The sequence below is a fragment of the Mobula birostris genome, chromosome 1 (assembly GCF_030028105.1).
Source record: "Mobula birostris isolate sMobBir1 chromosome 1, sMobBir1.hap1, whole genome shotgun sequence".
Lineage (NCBI taxonomy): Eukaryota > Metazoa > Chordata > Chondrichthyes > Myliobatiformes > Myliobatidae > Mobula > Mobula birostris.
In genome coordinates, this window is record NC_092370.1 from 127159599 (window position 1) to 127182139 (window position 22541).

Consider the following 22541-nt stretch of genomic DNA (forward strand, 5'->3'; position numbering starts at 1 on the left):
TCATCAGAAGGAAAGAGAAACAATGGGTTGTTCTAGCTGGTTGCAATAGTCGATTATTCAAAAGAGCAAGTGAACTTGAAATGATCTAGCATCCTTCACAAAATGCTTCCGGGACCATAAAATATTGTTGAGATATTGTTATTGATTTATGCATCAAGGTCTTCAAATAACATTAAAACAGATGATTTGAGAATTTTTTTTTGGTGGTATTGTTTAGGGACTTGTGTGTTGGCAGATACCAATAAAATCTCAGTTGTGCAAAGGATGGATAAATGCACCATTTTAATGAGATACTATATATATTTTGTAGACACAAGTTGGAAATCTGTCCATCACCTTCTGGTTTCCTATGTCTGTCCTTTTTATTCTTTGGTTCACTGGCCTCGTGTATCGGATTCCTCCTTCTTCAGCCTATTCTTTACCTCCTCCACCTATCACCTTTCGGATTCTCACATCATTCCCTTTCATCCACCTTCACCCACTTGCCCCTTCCCCCTCAGCTGGACTTGTTTATCACCTGGCTGCTTGTATTCCTCCCTCTTCTACCCCCCATCCCGCACCCAATCATCTTATTCTGGCTTCTGCCTCTTCCTTTGCAGTTCTGATGAAGAGTCTTGTCCCGAAACTGTTTCCCTCCATAGATGATGCATTTCTTGCGGAGTTCCTCCAGTATTTTGCATGTGTTGTATCTATTCTGTTTTTTTGAAAGCTGGATAACATTTTACAAAATTTTATAAGAAAATAACTTTCAAGGATATGGATAAAATTTGTTGCTATTATTCACAGGCAGTGTTAATCTCAATTATTTTTCAAATTGATTTTAGTCATCCTGTCACACAATTTTCTTTGAGTTATTGCTAATTCCTAAAATCTTGCATAACTCACCACTTTCCCGTTATTCATCCCTAAAATCTGATGTAAATTTTGTGGTTTGAAAGATTTGTATTTGTATAATATGGAGCAACACGCCAATATACATTCTTAGCTATTTATTAATATGATTTCATTCTAACAGGCAAACGCTACAATTTTATAGATGTTTCGGCTGCACTTTGTATGAGCTTTGGTCTAATTTGGTTCACTTTGGCTGATAGCAAAGTGGCACCCAACTTCAATTTTGCAGGTAAGGCATATTATTACTGTTGAAAAGAATTGTTATTAAGTATTTGCCTCTTGTCCTTTCTATCACTTCTGAATATAGTATATTTTCCATCTTGTAATTGTGTTATGGAGTTTGATATCTTATAGTTGAGAACTTGTGTATAAAAGCATGTAAATTTAATTCAATGCATTTATGATTAAAGTCACATCTTTTGAACTTAGTACTATTTCTGGAACATCTTGAATTCCTTTTGCTGTCTAATTCTTGCATATCTGCCAATACAATTGCACTTTGCTGCATAAATATGTAAACCACTGAGAGCATTTCTAGATTAGTGATGAAATTTGACACGGAATGTAATATAACCTAAAAGCAGGGATATGTGTGCATGTTTTCAATTATAAATTCAGCTCAACGTTCAGGGATATTCAATATTCAGGAGGGATAGACATGAAGGAAGGGGAGGTGGGGTGGCGTTGCTGGTTAAAGAAGAGATTAACGCAATAGAAAGGAAGGACATAAGCCGGGAAGATGTGGAATCGATATGGGTAGAGCTGCGTAACACTAAGGGGCAGAAGACGCTGGTGGGAGTTGTGTACAGGCCGCCTAACAGTAGTAGTGAGGTCGGAGATGGTATTAAACAGGAAATTAGAAATGTGTGCAATAAAGGAACAGCAGTTATAATGGGTGACTTCAATCTACATGTAGATTGGGTGAACCAAATTGGTAAAGGTGCTGAGGAAGAGGATTTCTTGGAATGTATGCAGGATGGTTTTTTGAACCAACATGTCGAGGAACCAACTAGAGAGCAGGCTATTCTGGACTGGGTATTCAGCAATGAGGAAGGGTTAATTAGCAATCTTGTCGTGAGAGGCCTCTTGGGTAAGAGTGACCATAATATGGTGGAATTCTTCATTAAGATGGAGAGTGACATAGTTAATTCAGAAACAAAGGTTCTGAACTTAAAAGAGGGGTAACTTTGAAGGTATGAGACGTGAATTAGCTAAGATAGACTGGCAAATGACACTTAAAGGATTGACAGTGGATATGCAATGGCAAACATTTAAAGGTTGCATGGATGAACTACAACAATTGTTCATCCCAATTTGGCAAAAGAATAAATCAAGGAAGGTAGTGCACCCGTGGCTGACAAGAGAAATTAGGGATAGTATCAATTCCAAAGAAGAAGCATACAAATTAGCCAGAGAAAGTGGCTCACCTGAGGACTGGGAGAAATTCAGAGTTCAGCAGAGGAGGACAAAGGGCTTAATTAGGAAGGGGAAAAAAGATTATGAGAGAAAACTGGCAGGGAACATAAAAACAGACTGTAAAAGCTTTTATAGATATGTAAAAAGGAAAAGACTGGTAAAGACAAATGTAGGTCCCCTGCAGACAGAAACAGGTGAATTGATTATGGGGAGCAAGGACATGGCAGACCAATTGAATAATTACTTTGGTTCTGTCTTCACTAAGGAGGACATAAATAATCTTCCAGAAATAGTAGGGGACAGAGGGTCCAGTGAGATGGAGGAACTGAGCGAAATACATGTTAGTAGGGAAGTGGTGTTAGGTAAATTGAAGGGATTGAAGGCAGATAAATCCCCAGGGCCAGATGGTCTGCATCCTAGAGTGCTTAAGGATGTAGCCCAAGAAATAGTGGATGCATTAGTGATAATTTTTCAAAACTCGTTAGATTCTGGACTAGTTCCTGAGGATTGGAGGGTAGCTAATGTAACTCCACTTTTTAAAAAAAGGAGGGAGAGAGAAACCGGGGAATTATAGACTGGTTAGCCTAACGTCGGTGGTGGGGAAACTGCTGGAGTCAGTTATCAAGGATGTGATAACAGCACATTTGGAAAGCGGTGAAATGATCGGACAAAGTCAGCATGGATTTGTGAAAGGAAAATCATGTCTGACGAATCTCATAGAATTTTTTGAGGATGTAACTAGTAGAGTGGATTTGGGAGAACCAGTGGATGTGGTATATTTGGATTTTCAAAAGGCTTTTGACAAGATCCCACACAGGAGATTAGTGTGCAAACTTAAAGCACACGGTATTGGGGGTAAGGTATTGGTGTGGGTGGAGAATTGGTTAGCAGACAGGAAGCAAAGAGTGGGAATAAACGGGACCTTTTCAGAATGGCAGGCGGTGACTAGTGGGGTACCGCAAGGCTCAGTGCTGGGACCCCAGTTGTTTACAATATATATTAATGACTTGGATGAGGGAATTAAATGCAGCATCTCCAAGTTTGCGGATGACACGAAGCTGGGTGGCAGTGTTAGCTGTGAGGAGGATGCTAAGAGGATGCAGGGTGACTTGGATAGGTTGGGTGAGTGGGCAAGTTCATGGCAGATGCAATTTAATGTGGATAAATGTGAAGTTATCCACTTTGGTGGCAAAAATAGGAAAACAGATTATTATCTGAATGGTGGCCGATTAGGAAAAGGGGAGGTGCAACAAGACCTGGGTGTCATTATACACCAGTCATTGAAAGTGGGCATGCAGGTATACAGCAGGCGGTGAAAAAGGCGAATGGTATGCTGGCATTTATAGCGAGAGGATTCGAGTACAGGAGCAGGGAGGTACTACTGCAGTTGTACAAGGCCTTGGTGAGACCACACCTGGAGTATTGTGTGCAGTTTTGGTCCCCTAATCTGAGGAAAGACATCCTTGCCATAGAGGGAGTACAGAGAAGGTTCACCACATTGATTCCTGGGATGGCAGGACTTTCATATGAAGAAAGACTGGATGAACTGGGCTTGTACTCGTTGGAATTTAGAAGATTGAGGGAGGATCTGATTGAAACGTATAAGATCCTTAAGGGATTGGACAGGCTAGATGCAGGAAGATTGTTCCCGATGTTGGGGAAGTCCAGAATGAGGGGCCACAGTTTGAGGATAGAGGGGAAGCCTTTTAGGACCGAGATTAGGAAAAACTTCTTCACACAGAGAGTGGTGAATCTGTGGAATTCTCTGCCACAGGAAACAGTTGAGGCCAGTTCATTGGCTATATTTAAGAGGGAGTTAGATATGGCCCTTGTGGCTACGGGGGTCAGGGGGTATGGAGGGAAGGCTGGGGCGGTGTTCTGAGTTGGATGATCAGCCATGATCATAATAAATGGCGGTGCAGGCTCGAAGGGCCGAATGGCCTACTCCACCTATTTTCTGTGTTTCTATGTAAAAACAAAATTGGAGTTCAGTTAGGTCATCGAATAATTAAATTTCTTGTAAAAGATATAAATATATTTTAAAAATATATTTTTTATTGAAGATAAATAAGCCAATTTGATGTTGGCTGTGAGCTCCTTGGAATTTGGATATTATTTATATAAACAGTTTTGATATACTGAGTATTAACTTTCAGATAGTGCATACACATGAGGTCAATCGCCTTGGGGCTGATAAAGTGACTGACAGTCACATCAGCAACTAAATTTACTTTCCTAACATAGATTTGCAACTATTTTTTTTTGCATCTCTGGGCACACAAAATAACACAGAAGCACCTGGATTTTCATTGACCAGCAGTTTCCTTGCAGGAGTAAGATATCTTGGCATGCGTATAATCCCAACTAAATCCGATTTGTACTGGACAGTTTTGCCTTGAGAAGCAAAATTCTTTCTTCTAAGTGCAGTAGTGAAATAAATATAAAGAAAAACTAGCCTCCTAGACAAAATTCAGTTGAAGCAATAGAAAGTGGTTTAACTAGTGGGCCAGCGAATTGCAGGCACCAGGTGGTTAAGAGCCTAAGTAAGGTCTTCTCCCAAACTTCGACACAGGATTATTGAGGCACATCATTACCTTTTTAGATTAACAGCAAATCCCAATAACACACTCCTTTGGCACCTATCTTGTTGACCAATTCGTATATTGGTCATTCAGCTCACCATCATTTTGGGTGGGCTGTGCCACAAGTTTAACAGACGTTTTTTCCCCACTCGTCATTTTTGTCCAGAATGTTTTTTGTGTGCTAACTACCTTTCATTGAATAATATGTATCATGTTTCTGATTTATACTTGGCTCATGACTTATAAATTTTTTACCACTTCCTGTATCTTCCATATTATGTTTGCTTTGGAATAACTTCCACTCTGAGGCCAATAGGGCTTTTGTTACAAAACCAATCTCTATCCCTGACTCCTCTGGCACCTCTCCTTTTGAACAGCTTATTTTGTTCAATTCATTTTGCCTCTTTTAAAATTCTATTTCTCCAGTCATAATTTCCCCAAGTCAAATGGTAAATATGTTTACAAACTATCCTATTTCTTTTGCCTCTGCAATGCGAGCCACCTCATCCTTCGTGGCAACACACGCACGCACATACACACAGTGCTGAGGAACTCATCAGGCCAGACAGCATCTATGGAAAAGAGTAAATAGTAGATGTTTCAGGCCGAGACCTTCATCAGAACTACCTTTTGTTTATTTGTTTACTGTTTAGTGTGTTACTCTGCATTTCCAGCATCTGCAGAATCTCTTGTGTTTACACTTTGGAAGCCCTAATGTGGAGAGTCTGTCAACAGAGCAGATATGGAACTGGAGAAACAGATAATAGAAGGTTCCTTGCAGAAAGCAGGGTGGAGGGAGGTTTAGTCCTCATATAATGGGGTTATCATGGATATTAGTTACCTGCCTATCTCCTGAGGTGGAGTTACAAAATTAAAGAGAGAGTTGGATAGAAATTAGTAGTAAAGATTGATGAAATTTCCAAGTTCTGTACAAATGAAGGCATCAGAATCCACACAACCATCATCCTACTGGAAAAGCAAAGAAGGAATAAAGACAGAGGACAGAAACCAGGACAGTTAATTTGTCTCTCAAAGAGACAAACAAGGCTTGTGAATGTAGTAGAAAGGAAGGTTGTTCAATGTAAGAACCAGTGCTTCTGGGTAAGTGAATGTGATTTGTAGTGTGAGACTGTTTGGAGGTCTGTCCCTAATGAAATATTGTCACGTTAATCTGGTGTGAGATCAAAGTGTGGAGAGATTTGATATATGGAAGGAAGCTGAGTCAGTTGGGACCATGAAAGTAGAAAGCATCAAAGTGATAGTGACATTAGAAGTATGGCTGTAGGTGAAAAAACGCTGCACATAGGGAGGAGGAATAAAATCAAGGCAGGAAAACATTGAAACAATAGTTTTACCAGATATTAGGAGGAGGTACACGTGAGGTTTGAGGCTAAAGGTGTGGAAGAAAGATGTCCACTTAATTCTTCACTGTTAGGTATTTCAACACAAACTATTTATCAGGATTTTGTCTCCCAAGAAAGCCATTGATTTTATTTCCTCAGTGCATCCTTTTCCATCTCCACTATGATTGATGAAGGGATTCGGTACAAAGTGTCGATTGTTTATTTCCCTCCATAGATGCTGCCCAACCTACTGAAATTCTGTCTTCTGAATTTTCTGTTTTTATTTCATGTGTAACCGCAGATTTATTTAGTAGTTTACTGCTGATAAATGCATGATTTTTTGGTGACTATGAATCCCATAACATTTGTAAATTTAATTGTTTACATTTATTCCCACAGCCACTGATGCTAATCTTGTTTCACTATTTGTGGGCAATTTAAGCTGATCAAGTGTTAAATATGAAATTTAATATAAAAATTTTAAGTTGTATAAATATTATAAAGTTTGCTTTGGAGTTACTGAAGTGAAACGTTATATGAGATGTTAAAGATGTAAAATTGTGTTACAGACTTGTCGGAAAGTCCTTTTATATCCTTTAATAAGATGCACATTGTAGTTATTAAGCTTAAGGTCATTTTGAAAATCTGTGTCCTTCAGGAATAGCGCTTATATCAATGGCCCTCTGTGCAGATGCAGCTATTGGAAATGTACAAGAGAAAGCTATGAAATTGCATAATGGTTCAAATTCAGAAATGGTAAGTAGTTTAAATCACTCACTACTTAGTTGTCCTGTTATTTCAGTAGGTTTGTAAAGGTATTACTATGTACATGACTTTCAAACTAAGATTATAAAATGCCCTTTGTTCTGCATGCCCTGCACTTTGTATTTTAAGCAAGGTGTTTTTGTTCTTTAAAGCTAAACCACCCAGTATGGTGAGTTTTAAAATTGAATTGTTGCGTAATGCCTTGTATTTCAAGTATCTTGTTGGAAGATTATCTTTACATTCAGTTTGTGATACACAATTGATGTTCAATGTGAACATGTTATGATACGCTTTGGTTCTATGAAAGTTAATGACTAGACCAGTTTTGCATTAAATTGTTGGCAAACTGTCCAGCATTCACTGACAATGGTAGCATGAAGCATAACAAACATCTAGTCAGAACTCACTGTCAGCAGTTTGTTGTTAGGTAGGCTGCTGTACTTTGACCAGCCTCTTCATGGAGCTGTACATGGAGAGGGAACCTCGTCAAAGTGCCCACTTGTGACACTGAAGAATCAGGTGGATAGAAGTGCGTCTGATATTTCTCCATTGGTTTGAATGGAAATAAATCTGTGAGATCCTCTGGTTAAGGTTCATAATATAGCAAGAGATGTAAGTGGCTCTTGAATGAAAAAATATGTCCTTTAATTTTTTTTAATAAACTTTGGACAGGATTTTACTCCCGGCTACTTATAGTATATTAAAAAAAAATAACAATATGAGTAGTCTAAATTTTGTTGACAGTTTTCTCTTAAACAAGCATTGTTTTCAAAGTAATGTTGCCGGTTTCCCCTGTGTAATGTCATACTGAAGGTGATAATTATGCTTTCAGTGCAGTGTTCCCTGCTGATGTGCTGCAGGTGATGTCTTTGCAGGTAACTCTTAAAAGGGACATAACAGAATACCTGCACCACTCTTCAAGTTATAGGGAAGCTTTTAAATCAGAATTAGATGTATTAGAGTCCTGAAGAAGATTCTCGGCTTGAAACATCGACTGTTTATTCATTTCCATAGATGCTGCCTAGCCCTGTTGTGCTCCTCCAGCATTTTGTGTGTGTTGCTTTGGATTTCCAGCATCTGCAGACTTCTTTGTGTTTAGATGTGTTATCACTGACATATGTCATAAAATGTTCTGTGGCAGCAATACAATGCAATACATTTAAAAAGTGACTGTACAGTAAGTCACAATAAGAAATATTTAAAATATAAATAATGCAGAAAGATAGCAGAATAGTATTCATGGACCATTCAGAAGTCTGATGTTGGAGGGGAAGAAGCTATTTCTAAAACATTGAATGCAAGTCTCCAGGCTTCTGTACCTCTTGCCTGATGGTAGTAATGAGAAAAAGATACGGCTTGGATGGTGAGTGTCTTTCATGATAGATGGCAGCTTTTGAAGAAATCTTTGATGGTGGGGAGGCTAGTGCTCATCATGGAGCTGGGTGAGTCTGCAATATTCTGCAGCTTTTTCTATCCTGTGCATTGGAGTCTCCATACCAAACGGTGATACAACCAGTCAGAAAGCTCTCTACAGAGCATCTGTAGAAATTTGCTAGTGTCTTTGGTAACATACCACATTGCCTCAAAGTCAGAATGTAATATAGCCACTGGCCCGCCTTCTTCATAATTGCATCAATAGAAACTGAATGGATGTTGCTATAATGGGAGTCTGGTAAGGGAATATCTCCAGGGAACGAAGAGATCTGGACAAGTCTGTAACAACTTTCAGTGACGAGATTGAGCAGTATAAGCAGTTCTGGTTGTTGACTTGTGATCAACTGGAGAAAGCATAGATAGGATTCACCAGATATGCCCTGGATCAGAGAACTTTAATCATGGAACATAGAATCGTACAGAAGATAAACAATATTGTACTGAACTAATCAAGGCAATGATGCCTCATTAAATGAACCACCTTCTCCTTGTACATGGTCCATATTCTCCTATTCTCTGCATATCATCTGCCTATCAAAGAGCCTCTTAAACATCACTATTGCACCTACCCTGGCAACACATTCCACCTACTGTCTGTTCCAAACTAAATGTTTGCTTGACACATCAGCTTTAAACATACCTTTAAACAGCCCTTGCCTTAATGCATGTTAAGCAAGACAGACAACTTGTCCCCAAATGAAAACAAATATAAAGGTTGTTTAACCCTATCTATGCCTCTCATAATTTTGTAATTTTCTATCAGGTCTTTCCTCAGTCTGTGCCACTCCAGAGGAAACAATCTTATCCAACCTCTTCTTAATATCACTTGCCCCCTAATGGAAACAGTATACTGGTAAACTTCTTCAGTGCCCTCTCAAACCCTCCAATTATGGAGAGAGTTTGGATAATTTGGGCTTGCTTTTCCTGAAGCAAAGGAGGCCGATGGATAACCTAATAGAAGGTTTTATTTTTATATATGCGCGCTTTTATATTTTATATATATATATATATGACCTTGTGAGTAAACATTTTGCACAGAGAGTGATTGATATCTGGAATGCACTATCAGGAATGTGGCGGAATCAGGTACAACTACAATTTTAAGAAACAATAAGACTAATACTTAAATAGGCAGGCATAGAAGGATGCAGCCCTAATGCAGGAAAATGGGATTGGTGTAATGGATCTTAAGAAGTTCTGATCCAGAAGATTCTTCAGAAGACAATGAAGTGCATTTATTAGGTGTTCATAACAATAAAAATAACAGTAATCAACTTGCTGTAATGTAAGAGAGAGAGAGGGGAAAAAGGAGAGAACAAAAGAGATACATCAAGGTAGTGTAGCATTTAGCATGACACTATTACAGCATAGGCATTCTGTAGTTCGGAGTTCAATTCTGGCGCCATCTGTAAGGAGTTTGTATGTTCTTCCTGTAAGCGTGTGGGTTCTGATTTCCTCCCATAGACCAAAGACGTACAGGTTGGGAGCTTAATTGGTTGTTGTTGTCAGTTGTCCTGTGATTAGGTTAGGGTTAAATAGTTGTGCTGCTGGGTGGTGCAGCTCAGTGGGCCAGAAAGCAGAAAGACTTATTGCATGCTGTATCTCTAAATAAAAACCAAAGAAGTTCCGGTTGTCCTATACTTTTAAAAACTAGCTCAGTCTAGAGAGATGACAAGACATTCCAATGAAAAGAATGAAATAGGTTCAGTTGTGTGACACAGGCTGCAGAGAATCTTCTAGAAAAATACAGAATCAGCTCTAGGACAATTACTGAACATTCACTGAATGATACACTTTTAAGATATTATATAAAAGTTACAAGCAAGCATAGAGGAAGTTAAACTAGAAGAAGAATAAACATTTTACATTCTAATCCAACGTGACCAAAAAATTGCCATGGAAGGCCGAAGAGCTTATTCCTGTGCTTTAACACTCTATGACTAAGGGAATCCAGATGATACAAATGCTGTTGGTGGTTAACCCTCACAAACCTCAAGCAGCACTCCTGACAGGAAGCTGCTAGTGAGGATTTGTAATGGCGGGAATTCTGATGACCTGCAGCCAGGGCAGCCTGTAACACAGCCAAATGCCTGTGCTCGCTGTTGTCTTAAAAGGAAAGTGTATTAAGTCAAAGAGGAGGCAGCTGTTATCAGTAAATCTGAAGATGTGGCAAAAGACTGTGATAGTGACTTGAAATGACCCTGAGACTAGAAAGTGAGAGTAAATGTTACCCTGACTTCCATGATGAAAATGGTCAAGTTACAGGTGAGGTTATATTTAAGGTATCAGGAGGCCACTCAAGACTAAATAGGCCATTATGGGCAAACGGGACTTTTGAAAGCTGGTGCTACAGTCAGTAAATAAGAACTGTTGATGGGAGTAGTGAAGTGAAAGATACATTTGTCATTTGTATGTTTTTTTGTCTGTAATGCCATGTAGTGGAGAATTAAAATAGAATGTTACAACACAGTACAGGGCCTTTGGCCCACAATGTTGTCCTGACCTGTTAACCTACTTTGAGATCAATCTAACCCTTCTGTCCTACATAGCCCTTCATTTGTTTCTAGCATACACATGCCCATTTAAGAGCTTTTAAATGCCCCTAAAGTATCTGCCTTTACCACCACCCCTGGCAGTGTGTTCTATGTTTTTTAAAAAAAAATAAATTCCTTTGACATCTCCCCTGTACTTTCATCCAATCACATTAAAATCATGGCCTTCATATTAGCAATTTCCACTATGGGGGCAAAAGTCTCTGATATCCCCTCAATCTGTGCCTCTTATCATCTTGCACACCTCTATCAAGTCATCTCTCATCCTCCTTCACTGCAAAGAGGAAAATCCCTGGCTCACTCAGCCTATCTACATAAGCATGCTCTCTAATCTAGGCACTGTCCTAGTAAAGTTCCTCTGCACCCTCTAAAGCAGGGGTTCCCAACCTGGGGTACATGGACCCCTTGCTTAATAATATTGGTCCATGGTATAAAAAAGGTTGGAACCCCTTGTCTAAAGTTTCCACATCCTTCCTATAATTGGGTAACCAAAATTGAACAGAATATTCCAAGTGTGGTCTAACCTGAGTTTTGTAGAGCTGCATCATTACTTCACAACTCTTGAATTCCTAACGAATGAAGACCAACACACCATACTGCCTTTTAACAACCCTATCAACTTGCATGTCAACTTTGAGGGATCTATGGACATGAACCCCAAGATCTCTGTTTCCTCCACACTGCTAAGAATCCTGTTACTAACCATGTACTTTTGACTTTGATGTATTCTGCCTTCAAATTCGACCTTCCAATGTTGAATCACTTCATACTTTTCCAGGTTGAACTCCATCTGCCTTTTCTCAGTACAGCTCTGAATCCTGTCAATGTCCTGTTACAACATATTACAATCTTCTACACTATCCACAGGATCGCCAACCTTTGCCATGGAAGGCCGACGACCCTTCTACTTTCTCATCCAAATAATTTATATAACTCACAAAGAGCAGGGGTTCCAGAATAGATCCCTGCGGAACACCACTGGTCATTGACCTCCATACAGAATGCGTTTCTTCTACAACAACCATCTTCTGCTTGTATGGGGAAGCCAATTCTGAATTCACACAGAGTTGACTTTATTAACTTTGCCTCCAACTTTCACCCTGCCCTCAAGTTTACCTGGTCCATTTCAGACACCTCCCTCCCCTTTCTAGATCTTTCTGTCTCTGTCTCTGGAGACAGCTTATCCACTGATGTCTACTATAAGCCTACTGACTCTCACAGCTATCTGGACTATTCCTCTTCTCACCCTGTCTCTTGCAAAAACGCCATCCCCTTCTCGCAATTCCTCCGTCTCCGCCGCATCTGCTCTCAGGATGAGGCTTTTCATTCTAGGACGAGGGAGATGTCTTCCTTTTTTAAAGAAAGGGGCTTCCCTTCCTCCACTATCAACTCTGCTCTTAAATGCATCTCCCCTATTTCACGTATATCTGCTCTCACTCCATCCTCTCGCCACCCCACTAGGAATAGGGTTCCCCTGGTCCTCACCTACCACCCCACCAGCCTCCGGGTCCAACATATTATTCTCCGTAACTTCCGCCACCTCCAATGGGATCCCACCACTAAGCACATCTTTCCCTCCCCCCCCCCCTGCATTCCGCAGGGATCGCTCCCTACGCAACTCCCTTGTCCATTCTTCCCCCCCATCCCTCCCCACTGATCTCCCTCCTGGCACTTATCCGTGTAAGCGGAACAAGTGCTACACATGCCCTTACACTTCCTCCCTTACCACCATTCAGGGCCCCAAACAGTCCTTCCAGGTGAGGCAACACTTCACCTGTGAGTCAACTGGGGTGATATACTGCATCCGGTGCTCCCGATGTGGCCTTTTATATATTGGTGAGACCCGACGCAGACTGGGAGACCGCTTTGCTGAACATCTACGCTCTGTCTGCCAGAGAAAGCAGGATCTCCCAGTGGCCACACATTTTAATTCCACATCCCATTCCCATTCTGACATGTCTATCTATGGCCTCCTCTACTGTAAAGATGAAGCCACACTCAGGTTGGAGGAACAACACCTTATATTCCGTCTGGGTAGCCTCCAACCTGATGGCATGAACATCGACTTCTCTAACTTCCGCTAAGGTCCCACCTTCCCCTCGTACCCCATCTGTTACTTATTTTTACACACACATTCTTTCTCTCACTCTCCTTTTTCTCCCTCTGTCCCTCTGAATATACCCCTTGCCCATCCTCTGGGGGCCCCCCCCCCTTGTCTTTCTTCCCGGGCCTCCCGTCCCATGATCCTCTCGTATCCCCTTTGCCAATCACCTGTCCAGCTCTTGGCTCTATCCCTCCCACTCCTGTCTTCTCCTATCATTTTGGATCTCCCCCTCCCCCTCCAACTTTCAAATCCCTTACTCACTCTTCCTTCAGTTAGTCCTGACGAAGGGTCTCGGCCTGAAACGTCGACTGCACCTCTTCCTACAAATGCTGCCTGGCCTGCTGCGTTCACCAGCAACTTTGATGTGTGTTGTCTGAATTCACACTGCCGAGTTTCCCTGTATTCCATGTTTCCTGACTTTCTGAATGAGCTTACCATAGGGAACCTTATCAAATGCCTTCCTAAAATCCATAACCATTGGGTCCATTGCTCTCTCTTCAATGTGCTTCGTCACATCCTCAAAGAATTCAGTCAGGCTCTTAGGACATAACCTGTCCCTCACAAAGCCATGCTGACTATCTGTAATCAAATTATACTTCTCCAAATTCTCGTAAATACCATCTCCAAGAATCTTCTCCTATTGCTTGCCCACCACTGAAATAAGACTCACTGGTTTGAAATTCTCAGGATTATTCCTACTACCATTCTTGAACAAAGGAATAACATTTACCGACCTTTCATCTTCTGGCACTTCTGTTGCCACTGAGGATACAGAAGTCATTACCAAAGGTACAGTAATCTCTTCCCTCACTTCCCATAGTAACCTGGAGTATGTCCTATCCAGCCCAGGGACTTATTTATCTTAATGTGTTTCAAAAGTTCCAGCAATCCTCTTCCTTAACCTTGACATCTTCAGACAAATCAGCCTGTTTTACTCTGTCCTCATAAATGTCAAGGTGCCTCTCACTGGTGAACACTGAAGTAAAGTTTTCATTAAGGACCTCCCCTACCTCCTCCAACTTCAAGCACGTTTCTTTTTATTGGTTTTACCTTTAGTCATCCTCCTGTTCTTCATGTGTATGTAAAATGGCTTAAGAGTTTTCCTTTATCCCACTCACCGAAGTCTTCTCATGCCCCTTTCCAACAGCTCCTTCCTGGCTGCCTTGGAACTCTTGAGAGCCCTTTCTGATCCTTGCTTCCTAAAATGTTAAATCTTCTTCCTTTTGAGTAGATGTACCACATGTTTTGTAAACCATGTTTCCTTCAGTCTACCACCTTTCGCTGCCTCAATGGGATAAACCTATATTAATGCTCCCAAGATCCTGCCTAATGGCATCATAATTCCTCCTTCCCCTAATTAAATACTTTCCCATCCCATCTGCTCCCATTCCTCTCCAAGGCTATGGTAAAGGTCAGGGAGTTGTGGTCACTGTCCCTGAAATGTTCACCCATCTGTAGACCTGACTTGGTTTATTGCCTAGCACCAGATTCAGTAGCGCCTTTCCTCAAGTTGGATTGTCTACATATTATGTCAGGAATGCTTCCTGGACACACCTAACCAATACCGCATATAATCCTTTTGCATTAAGGGGATGCAAATCAGTATTAGAGAAGTTGAGGTCATCCATGATAACAACCTTGTTATTTTTGCACCTTTCCAAAATCTGCCTCTTGATCTGTCCCTCATTGTCTCTGTCGCTGTTAGGGGTCTATAGAATACTCGAAATAGTGATTGCTCCCTTCCTGTTTCTGACATTTATATAAGAGAAGGTATATTAAGAGAATGAAAAACTTGTTTAAAAATGTGGAGACAAATTTCCATATGGGTGTTGAAGCACCACATTAATGAGTACCCTACCATTGCTCTACTTTGATTTAACCTAATGTTCTGTAGCAGTGCTGGTTTTTTTTATGAACCGTATGAGTATATTTTAGTCACTCATTGTTAATTGAGACTCTTTTTAAAGGAGCACTTTCAAATACTTTCACAAACGTTTAATATTTTTATCAGTGGTTGTGTTAAGTTGCTTTCCAATCTTGACAACTTACTTGCAAATGGATGACTTTTTAGAACAGCTTGTGTTGAGCCCACTAGGGGATCGGCTGTGCTGGATTGGGTGTTGTGCAGTGATAAGACAGCTTAAGGTTAAGGAACCCTTAGGGAACAGTGAGCACAATATGATCAAGTTCACTTTGAAATTTGAGAAGGAGAAACTAAATTCCAATGTGTCAGTATTTCAGTGGAATAAAGGAAATAACAATGGCATGAGAGGGTAACTGGCCAAGGTTGACTGGAAAAGGACACTAGCAGGAAGGACAGCAGAGAAGCAATGACTAGAGTTTCCGCGAAAAATGAGGGGAGTGCAAGTCAGATGTATTCCACATTAAAAGAGATTTTCGAATAGAAAGAGGACACTACTGTGGCTGAGAGGTGAAGTCAAAGCCAAAGTAAAAGCAAAAGAGAGAGCATACAAGGAAGCCAAAGTTAGTGGAAAGATAGAGGATTGGGAAGCTTTTTAGAAACTTGCAGAAGGAAACTAAGTAGGTCATTAAGAAGGAAAAGATGAATTACGAAAGGAAGCTGGCAACTAATATCAGAGAAGATACTAAAAGCTTTTTTAAGTACATAAAGGGTAAAAGAGAGTTGAGTGTAGATATAGGACCAATAGAAAATGACACTGGAGATATTGTAATGAGAAACGCAGAGATGTCAGAGGAACTGATTGCATATTTTGCATCAGTCTGCAGTGGAAGATATCTGCAGTATACCGGACATTGAAGAGTGTCAAAGAACTAAAGTATGTGCAGTGAAAATTACGACTGAGAAGGTGCTCAGAAAGCTTAGTGGGCTTAATAAATCTCCTGGACCTGATGGAATGCACCTTCGGGTTCTGAAGGAAGTAGCTGGAGAGATTGCAGAGGCATTTACAATGATCTTTCAAGAATCATCTGGCATTGTACCAGATGACTGGAAAATTGTAAATGTTACTCTGCTATTTAAGAAGGGTGGGAGGCAGCAGAAAGGAAACTTATAGACCTGATACCCTGACATCAGTGGTTGGGAGGTTGTTGGAATCGATTGTTAGGAATAAAATAATGGAATACCTGGAGGCATGTGACAACATGAGCCAAAGCCAGCATGGTTTCCTGAAAGGAAAATCCTGCTTGACTAATCTACTACAACTTTTTGAGGAAATTACAAGCAGGGTAAATGAAGGAGATGCAGTAGATGTGGTGTACTTGGATTTTCAGAAGGCCTTTGACAAGGTGCTGCACATGAGGCTGCTTAGCAAGATAAGAGCCCATGAAATTACAGGAGAGTTATGAGCATGGGTGGAGCATTGGCTGATTGGCAGAAAACAAGAATGGGAATAAAGGGATCCTGTTTTGGCTGGCTGCCAGTTACCAGTGGAGTTCCACAAGGGTCGATGTTGGGGCCGCTGCTTTTTACGATATATGTCAATGATTTGGACTATGGGATTAATGGATTTGTGGCTACATTTGCCGATGATACAAAGATAGGTGGAGGAGTGGGTAGTGTTGAGGAAACAAGAGAACCTACAGAGAGACTTAGATAGTTTATATGAATGGGCAAAGAAGTGGCAAATGAAATACAATATTGTAAAGTGCATGGTCATGCACTTTGGTGGAAGAAATAAATGGGCAGACTATTATTTGGATTCGGAGAGAATTCAAAATGCAGAGATGCAAAGGGACTTGGGAGTCCTTCTGCAGGATACCTTAAAGGTTAACCTCCAGGTTGAATTGGTGGTGAAGAAGGCAAATGCAATGTTGGCATTCATTTCTAGAGATATACAATGTAAGAGCAGGGATGTGATGTTAAGGCTCTGTAGGCACTCATGAGACCACGCTTGGAGTATTGTGTGCAGTTTTGGGCTCTTATTTTAGAAAAGATATACTGACATTGGAGAGGGTTCAGAGAAGATTCAAGAGAATGATTCCAGGAATGAAATGGTTACCGTATGAGGAATGTCTGGTAACTCTTGGGCTGTATTCCCTGGAGTTCAGGAGAATGAGGGGAGGGATCTCATAGAAACATTCTGCAAGTTAAAACGCCTGAGATATGGCAAAGTTATTTCCCGTGGTAGGGGAGTCTAGGACAAGAGGACACAATTAAAGTAATTTCTCTGCATCGCTTTTCTAAATGGACGTCCTTCAATCCTGAAGTCATGCCCCAGACCACAACGCACGAAAAGTTTGCCGCACGATGACTCCTCGCGTGGTGATGAAAGGGTTGCAAGTAAATTGCCACGATCGGAGAACAACTCAACCCAGCCACCAATCAGTGTTTGAGTGTCATAGTTTGCTTTTTTTTTTGTAGTATTTTTACAACTTCTGGACTTTTATAGTTCTGAATGTCTCAAACACATTCAGATTGTCCTGATCATTTGGCTGTCCTGGCTAAGTTGGGAAACATGACTTGGATGATAGTAATTTTTTTTTACTCATTTTGTGAGTGGGATTTATTTTGCTTGCTCGGATGCATCGTGTTGTTATTATTATGCAAAAGAAGCTTTAGGGAGAGTCTTTGGTAATAAGGCCCTGCGCTGTTAGAGGTTCACCATGAAATTGCCCATTTTGTTTGGACATATTGTCTTACAGAGCCATTCTTATAAGGAGCAATACTTGATGAGTAGAATTGTAAACAGCTTTGAGAACAGAGTTTACATTTTCAGCTAAACCCTTTTTTCAGGGGATGAGGTGGGAGTGGTAGTTGATTAATGGAAAACAGAAATTTTCATTATAATTAAATGGCATAATTATCTACCAGGAATTATAAAATTATGTTGAATGCAGAGTAAGAGAAACCCTAACATTGTTCCATTCTACCTATGTCTGTGTAGGTTTCCTCGAGCTGCTCCAGTTTTTGCCCACATCCCAAAGAGGCTGTTTTAGGGAATTAGAGGTCAGACCAGAATCTATGCCTTTGCTCCACTTTCGAAGGCCAGCCACGCAGGCATGGGACATATGTAGTTGAATATCGGGCCGGCAGACCAGCAAGTATGAGGGTTAGTTGGTCCTCCCAGGTCAACGAGTTATTGGCAGGTTCCAGGATTCGAATTCTGTGCAGGCAGGAGGCGTGATGCCAGTGACCCCCTAGGTACATGAATCAGCGAAACCAGAGTTTGAGGCCTGGTATTCAGGATCCTCATCTAGGGTTTTCATTCGTCATCATTGGCAAGTCCTGGGATTGGTACTAAAGATGGAAGCCCAATGGCTAATCAGAAATCAGAAAGTCTGCGGAAGCCTGGGGCTGCAAGTCTCTGCGAGTCTGTTGGGGAATTCGATGTTTTGTGCCTTGAATCCACAAGTCCGCTGGAGGCCAAAGATGGCTGGTACTGGTGTTGGACGACTGTGCGTGTGCGTTGGGTGGAAGGGAGGAACAGAGCTCATTTTGCTGTTGCTCTTTTGTTGCTTGTGTTCTGGGTTGCTCTGCAAGGAATTGTGGGCATACTATGTTAAGCGCTGGAATGCGTGGTGATTGTGCCGGTGGTCCCTATCATATTGTTAGGTTGCGTTGGATGTTGAAGCAAATGATGCATTTTACTGTCTGTTTCAACGTACATGTGATATATGAATCCGAATCTGACCTGCATCATGAGAAATATACAAGTAATGAAGTTTAATTTGGAGAGAAGGTGGCGAAGACCATGTTGGGTGGAGACCAGGAGTGAACGAATTAAATGTGATGATGATAACTGAAAGAAGGCGATAAAGAAATAAACTGGAGGGAGCAAGTGAAATCTGAAGAAAGAGATGACTGAATGTTGGAAAATGAGATTCAAGACTGAAGTAGATAATTATTTGAAATTGTTAAGTTCAGTATTGACTCCTATAGGCTGTAAGGTGCTTCCCAATTGTATTTTTCTTCTTTCCTACCCCCCCCCCCACAAAATACATGTTGAATGAATCTTGGTTGTGACCCTGAACTTTTCACTTAATCTTTCCTCAAACTCTTGCCCACTATTACCATTCAGCTGCCAACTTCCAAAATGCCTGCTTCCATTATGCAGCTTTACACCACATTCTTTTCCCACCACCAGCTAAGTCCTAGCATGAGTCCATTTGAATCTGTGGATGCCGACTCCCAGAAATGAGCCTCACAATTGTTCTAGGAAATATAACATTCGCCCATGGCCCCTGTAGCAAATGAAGTTTTCACAGGGGGGGTCAATGACAGAAGTGGCTATTAGATCCCCACTGTTGCATCACACCAGAATATCTAGGCATATATCATTTCATATGAGACCCACCAGCTATATGCAAATATGTTCTACTGATTAGAATTATTTTATTTGTCAAACTTTTACACAAAGAATCAACCATTATTTTTCTTAGGTAGTCCTTGGCTAATGTAGTATTACTATATTTTATTGTAGTTTTGATTACAACGCAATGCGGGTCAAACTATGTATTTTAAAAAAGTTCCAGGTGTTTGCCTTTTGGCACCTTTGTTGCCTTACATTTATCATTTGCACTGTTCTCTGTTTTATATAACAGTATAAGCAACTGATTTCATTTTGAACAGCTGCACATCCGAGTTCATTAATCTACATGTCTCCTCTTGTTCCTAGGTTTTATATTCCTATTCGATAGGTTTTCTATATATATTAATGGGTTTGGTTTGTACCCATGGACTGGGCCCTGCTTTTGTCTTTTGTTCTAGGGTAAGTGGGTTTAACTATATGTAAATATGTCTGAGTATTTGCCATTAAATCTATGTTCAAAGAAAATGCAATGTTTATGTTCATTCAGTTGAACATTTATGATTTAAATGAGCAGAACTGCTTCATCCTTGTTGCATTTAAAATGCTTTGTATTTCCAATCCTAAATATTTAGTTTGCTCATATGCGATGTAATCATTGAACAGGATTATGGTGGGTAATCTTTACTCCTGATGATAATTGACCCACTATAAAACTTTGCAGAACAAAGTGAAATGTTTGAATGCATCAATAGTTACATTGCTTTCCCTTTACTGATGTACTCACCATTACTCATCTGGAGACTTTGCCAAAATGATATTAAATTAATGATTCTAGTTCATAAACAAGCATCAAAGTTACATCTGATCATTGATTGTCCTTGTCCTTAAGAAAGTAATGAGAGCAGGAAATGAAGCTGCTGTTAGATGAACTGGTGTAGTACAGGCAGGGAACTATAACAGCTGTTCTTACCTCTTTATCTCAGTGGGTAATGTGATATTGATCCATTGAAGGGAATTCTTCTACAATGTATTATAAATCCACACCCAGTGTTTAATCTTAGGTTAGCAACGCTTGTTCATGCAATTAAACATTTAATGTTAGATTTTAATGAGTGGTAGATTTGAACTTGGATCAAGCAGTGAGCACACTCCACCAAAAGAGAAAATATTGTATATGCTGGTTCGTGCAGTATGCATCACGTAGTGTTTCATTCTTGGTTGAATTGTTGAATATCTCCAGAATTATTGTTTTTTTTGCTACACAATTCTCTATGATAGAGCTTTCCGCAGAAAACTCCCTATTTTTGTTTGTGAACCTGCACATATTTACTTCAATGCACACAGTTCAAAAGAAAGAGATTGTGTGTTTTGTAATCCATATTACAAATGTAGTCAGCGGACATAAAACTAAATAACAAATCTGTAAATCCTTAAAGTTGAGATGTTTAAACTAGGGGAAAAAAGCATTCTATATAATAGTTTATTGATGGTTCAGAGTTGCACTTTCTCATCAATGTTGTGGATGCCTTTTGGAGACATGTTGATCCAGTTTCTTATATCCTGATGTACAAGATAATATGTATTGAGCATGAAGTACAGTATGTTACTTTCATACAATAAACCCTTCTCTTTTAAGCAGCTACAAATAGACTGTGGATAGATATTTGAAAGGAATTGGATGAGTAAATACTTATTCAGTAAGTTTAAATCTATAATTGTGAATTAAAGAAATTGTTTTTAATGCCCAAAATCTATTGTTCCTCAGTGGTTTAAAAAAAACACTCAGTCATAGCTGAAATTCCAAGGTGCTTATAATATTTTCCATTTATACCAGTACAAACATTTATTTAACCGGTCTGTCTAGGACCTTGCTTATTGTGATTTTAGAAATGACTTGGATGAGGAAGTGGAAGCACTACTGCACAGAAACAGACCCATCGGCCTATCTTTCAAACTGTTCTTCTGCAAGTCCCATCGACCCACACCTGGACCATGGTCCTCCATACCCCTCCTATCTAAGTACCTATACAAACTTCTCTTAAGTGTTGCAATCAAATCCACATCCCCCATTTCCATCGTTCCGTACTGTTCTGAGTGAAGAAGCTCCCTCTCAGATTTCTTTTGAAATATTTCACCTTTCACCCTTAACCTATGACCTCTAATCCTGGTATCAGCAAACTTCAGTAGAAAAAGCCTGCTTGCATTTACCCTATCTATACCCCTCATAATTTTGTATACCTCTGTCAAATCTCCCCTCGTTCTTCTATGTTCCAGGGGATAAAGTCCAAACCTGTTCATCCTTTCCCGATAACTCAGGTCCTCAAATTTCAGCAACATCCTTGTAAATTTTCTCTGTACTCATTCAATCTTACTGGGTTTATACATTTGCAGATGATACAAAGATGGCATTGTGGGTATTGTGGAAGGTTGTTATGGGTTACAGCTGGACACTGACAGGGTGCTGTGCTGGGCTGAGATGGAGTTTAGTAGGAAAAGTGTGAAGTAACACACTTTGGAAGGTTGAACTTGAAGGCCGAATACACAGTTAACGGCAGGATTCTTAGCAGTGTGGAGGAACAGAGTGATTTTGGGATCCGTGTCCATAGATCCCTCAAAGTTGCCATGCCAGTTGATAGGGTGGTTAAGAAGATGTGTAAGGTGTGTTGGTCTCCATTAGTTAGGGAAATGGAGTTCAACAGCCATGAGGTAATGTTGCAGTTCTATAAAACTCTGACTAGACCATGCTTGAAGTATTGTATTCGTTTGTGGTTGCCTCATTATAGGAAGGATGTGAAGATTTAGAGAGGGCACAGAGGAGATTTACCAGGACGTTGCCTGGATTCGAGGACATGTCTAATGAGGAGGGAATGTCAGAAGGAAGGATTTGATTGATTGTACAATAGGTTAAAAGATTACCACAAATCGAGGGCTGAAGGGCCCATTCTGTTATATGTTCATTTGGTCACAAATCTGATTTAACCATTTTTTTTTAATGTAGACTGGAACATTGAGTCTGTTCTGTTCCATTCCAGCATCATGGCACTTTTGCAGAACCTGCTTCTGTTATTTCAGTGGCCTCCTGCCACGGGGCTTTAAACTTTGATACACAGGATCTAGTGAACATGGTAAATTGGTTTATTATTGTCATAGGTACTGAGAGATGGTGAAATATATTGTTTTGCATACGACCTAAAAGAGAGTTTCATTAAATCAGTGCAGTG

The 22541-nt window shown here is 40.3% G+C and overlaps 1 protein-coding gene across 1 annotated transcript in view; it reads left to right on the forward strand.

Annotated features, from left to right (window-relative positions):
* slc35b3 (solute carrier family 35 member B3) overlaps window positions 1-22541 on the forward strand; it is a 61580-nt gene that overhangs the window by 26097 nt on the left and 12942 nt on the right. The window contains exons 4-6 of the mRNA XM_072261787.1: window positions 1016-1123; window positions 6894-6991; window positions 19687-19779. Coding sequence (XP_072117888.1) covers window positions 1016-1123; window positions 6894-6991; window positions 19687-19779 — 299 coding nt within the window. The remainder of the gene's footprint in view (window positions 1-1015; window positions 1124-6893; window positions 6992-19686; window positions 19780-22541) is intronic.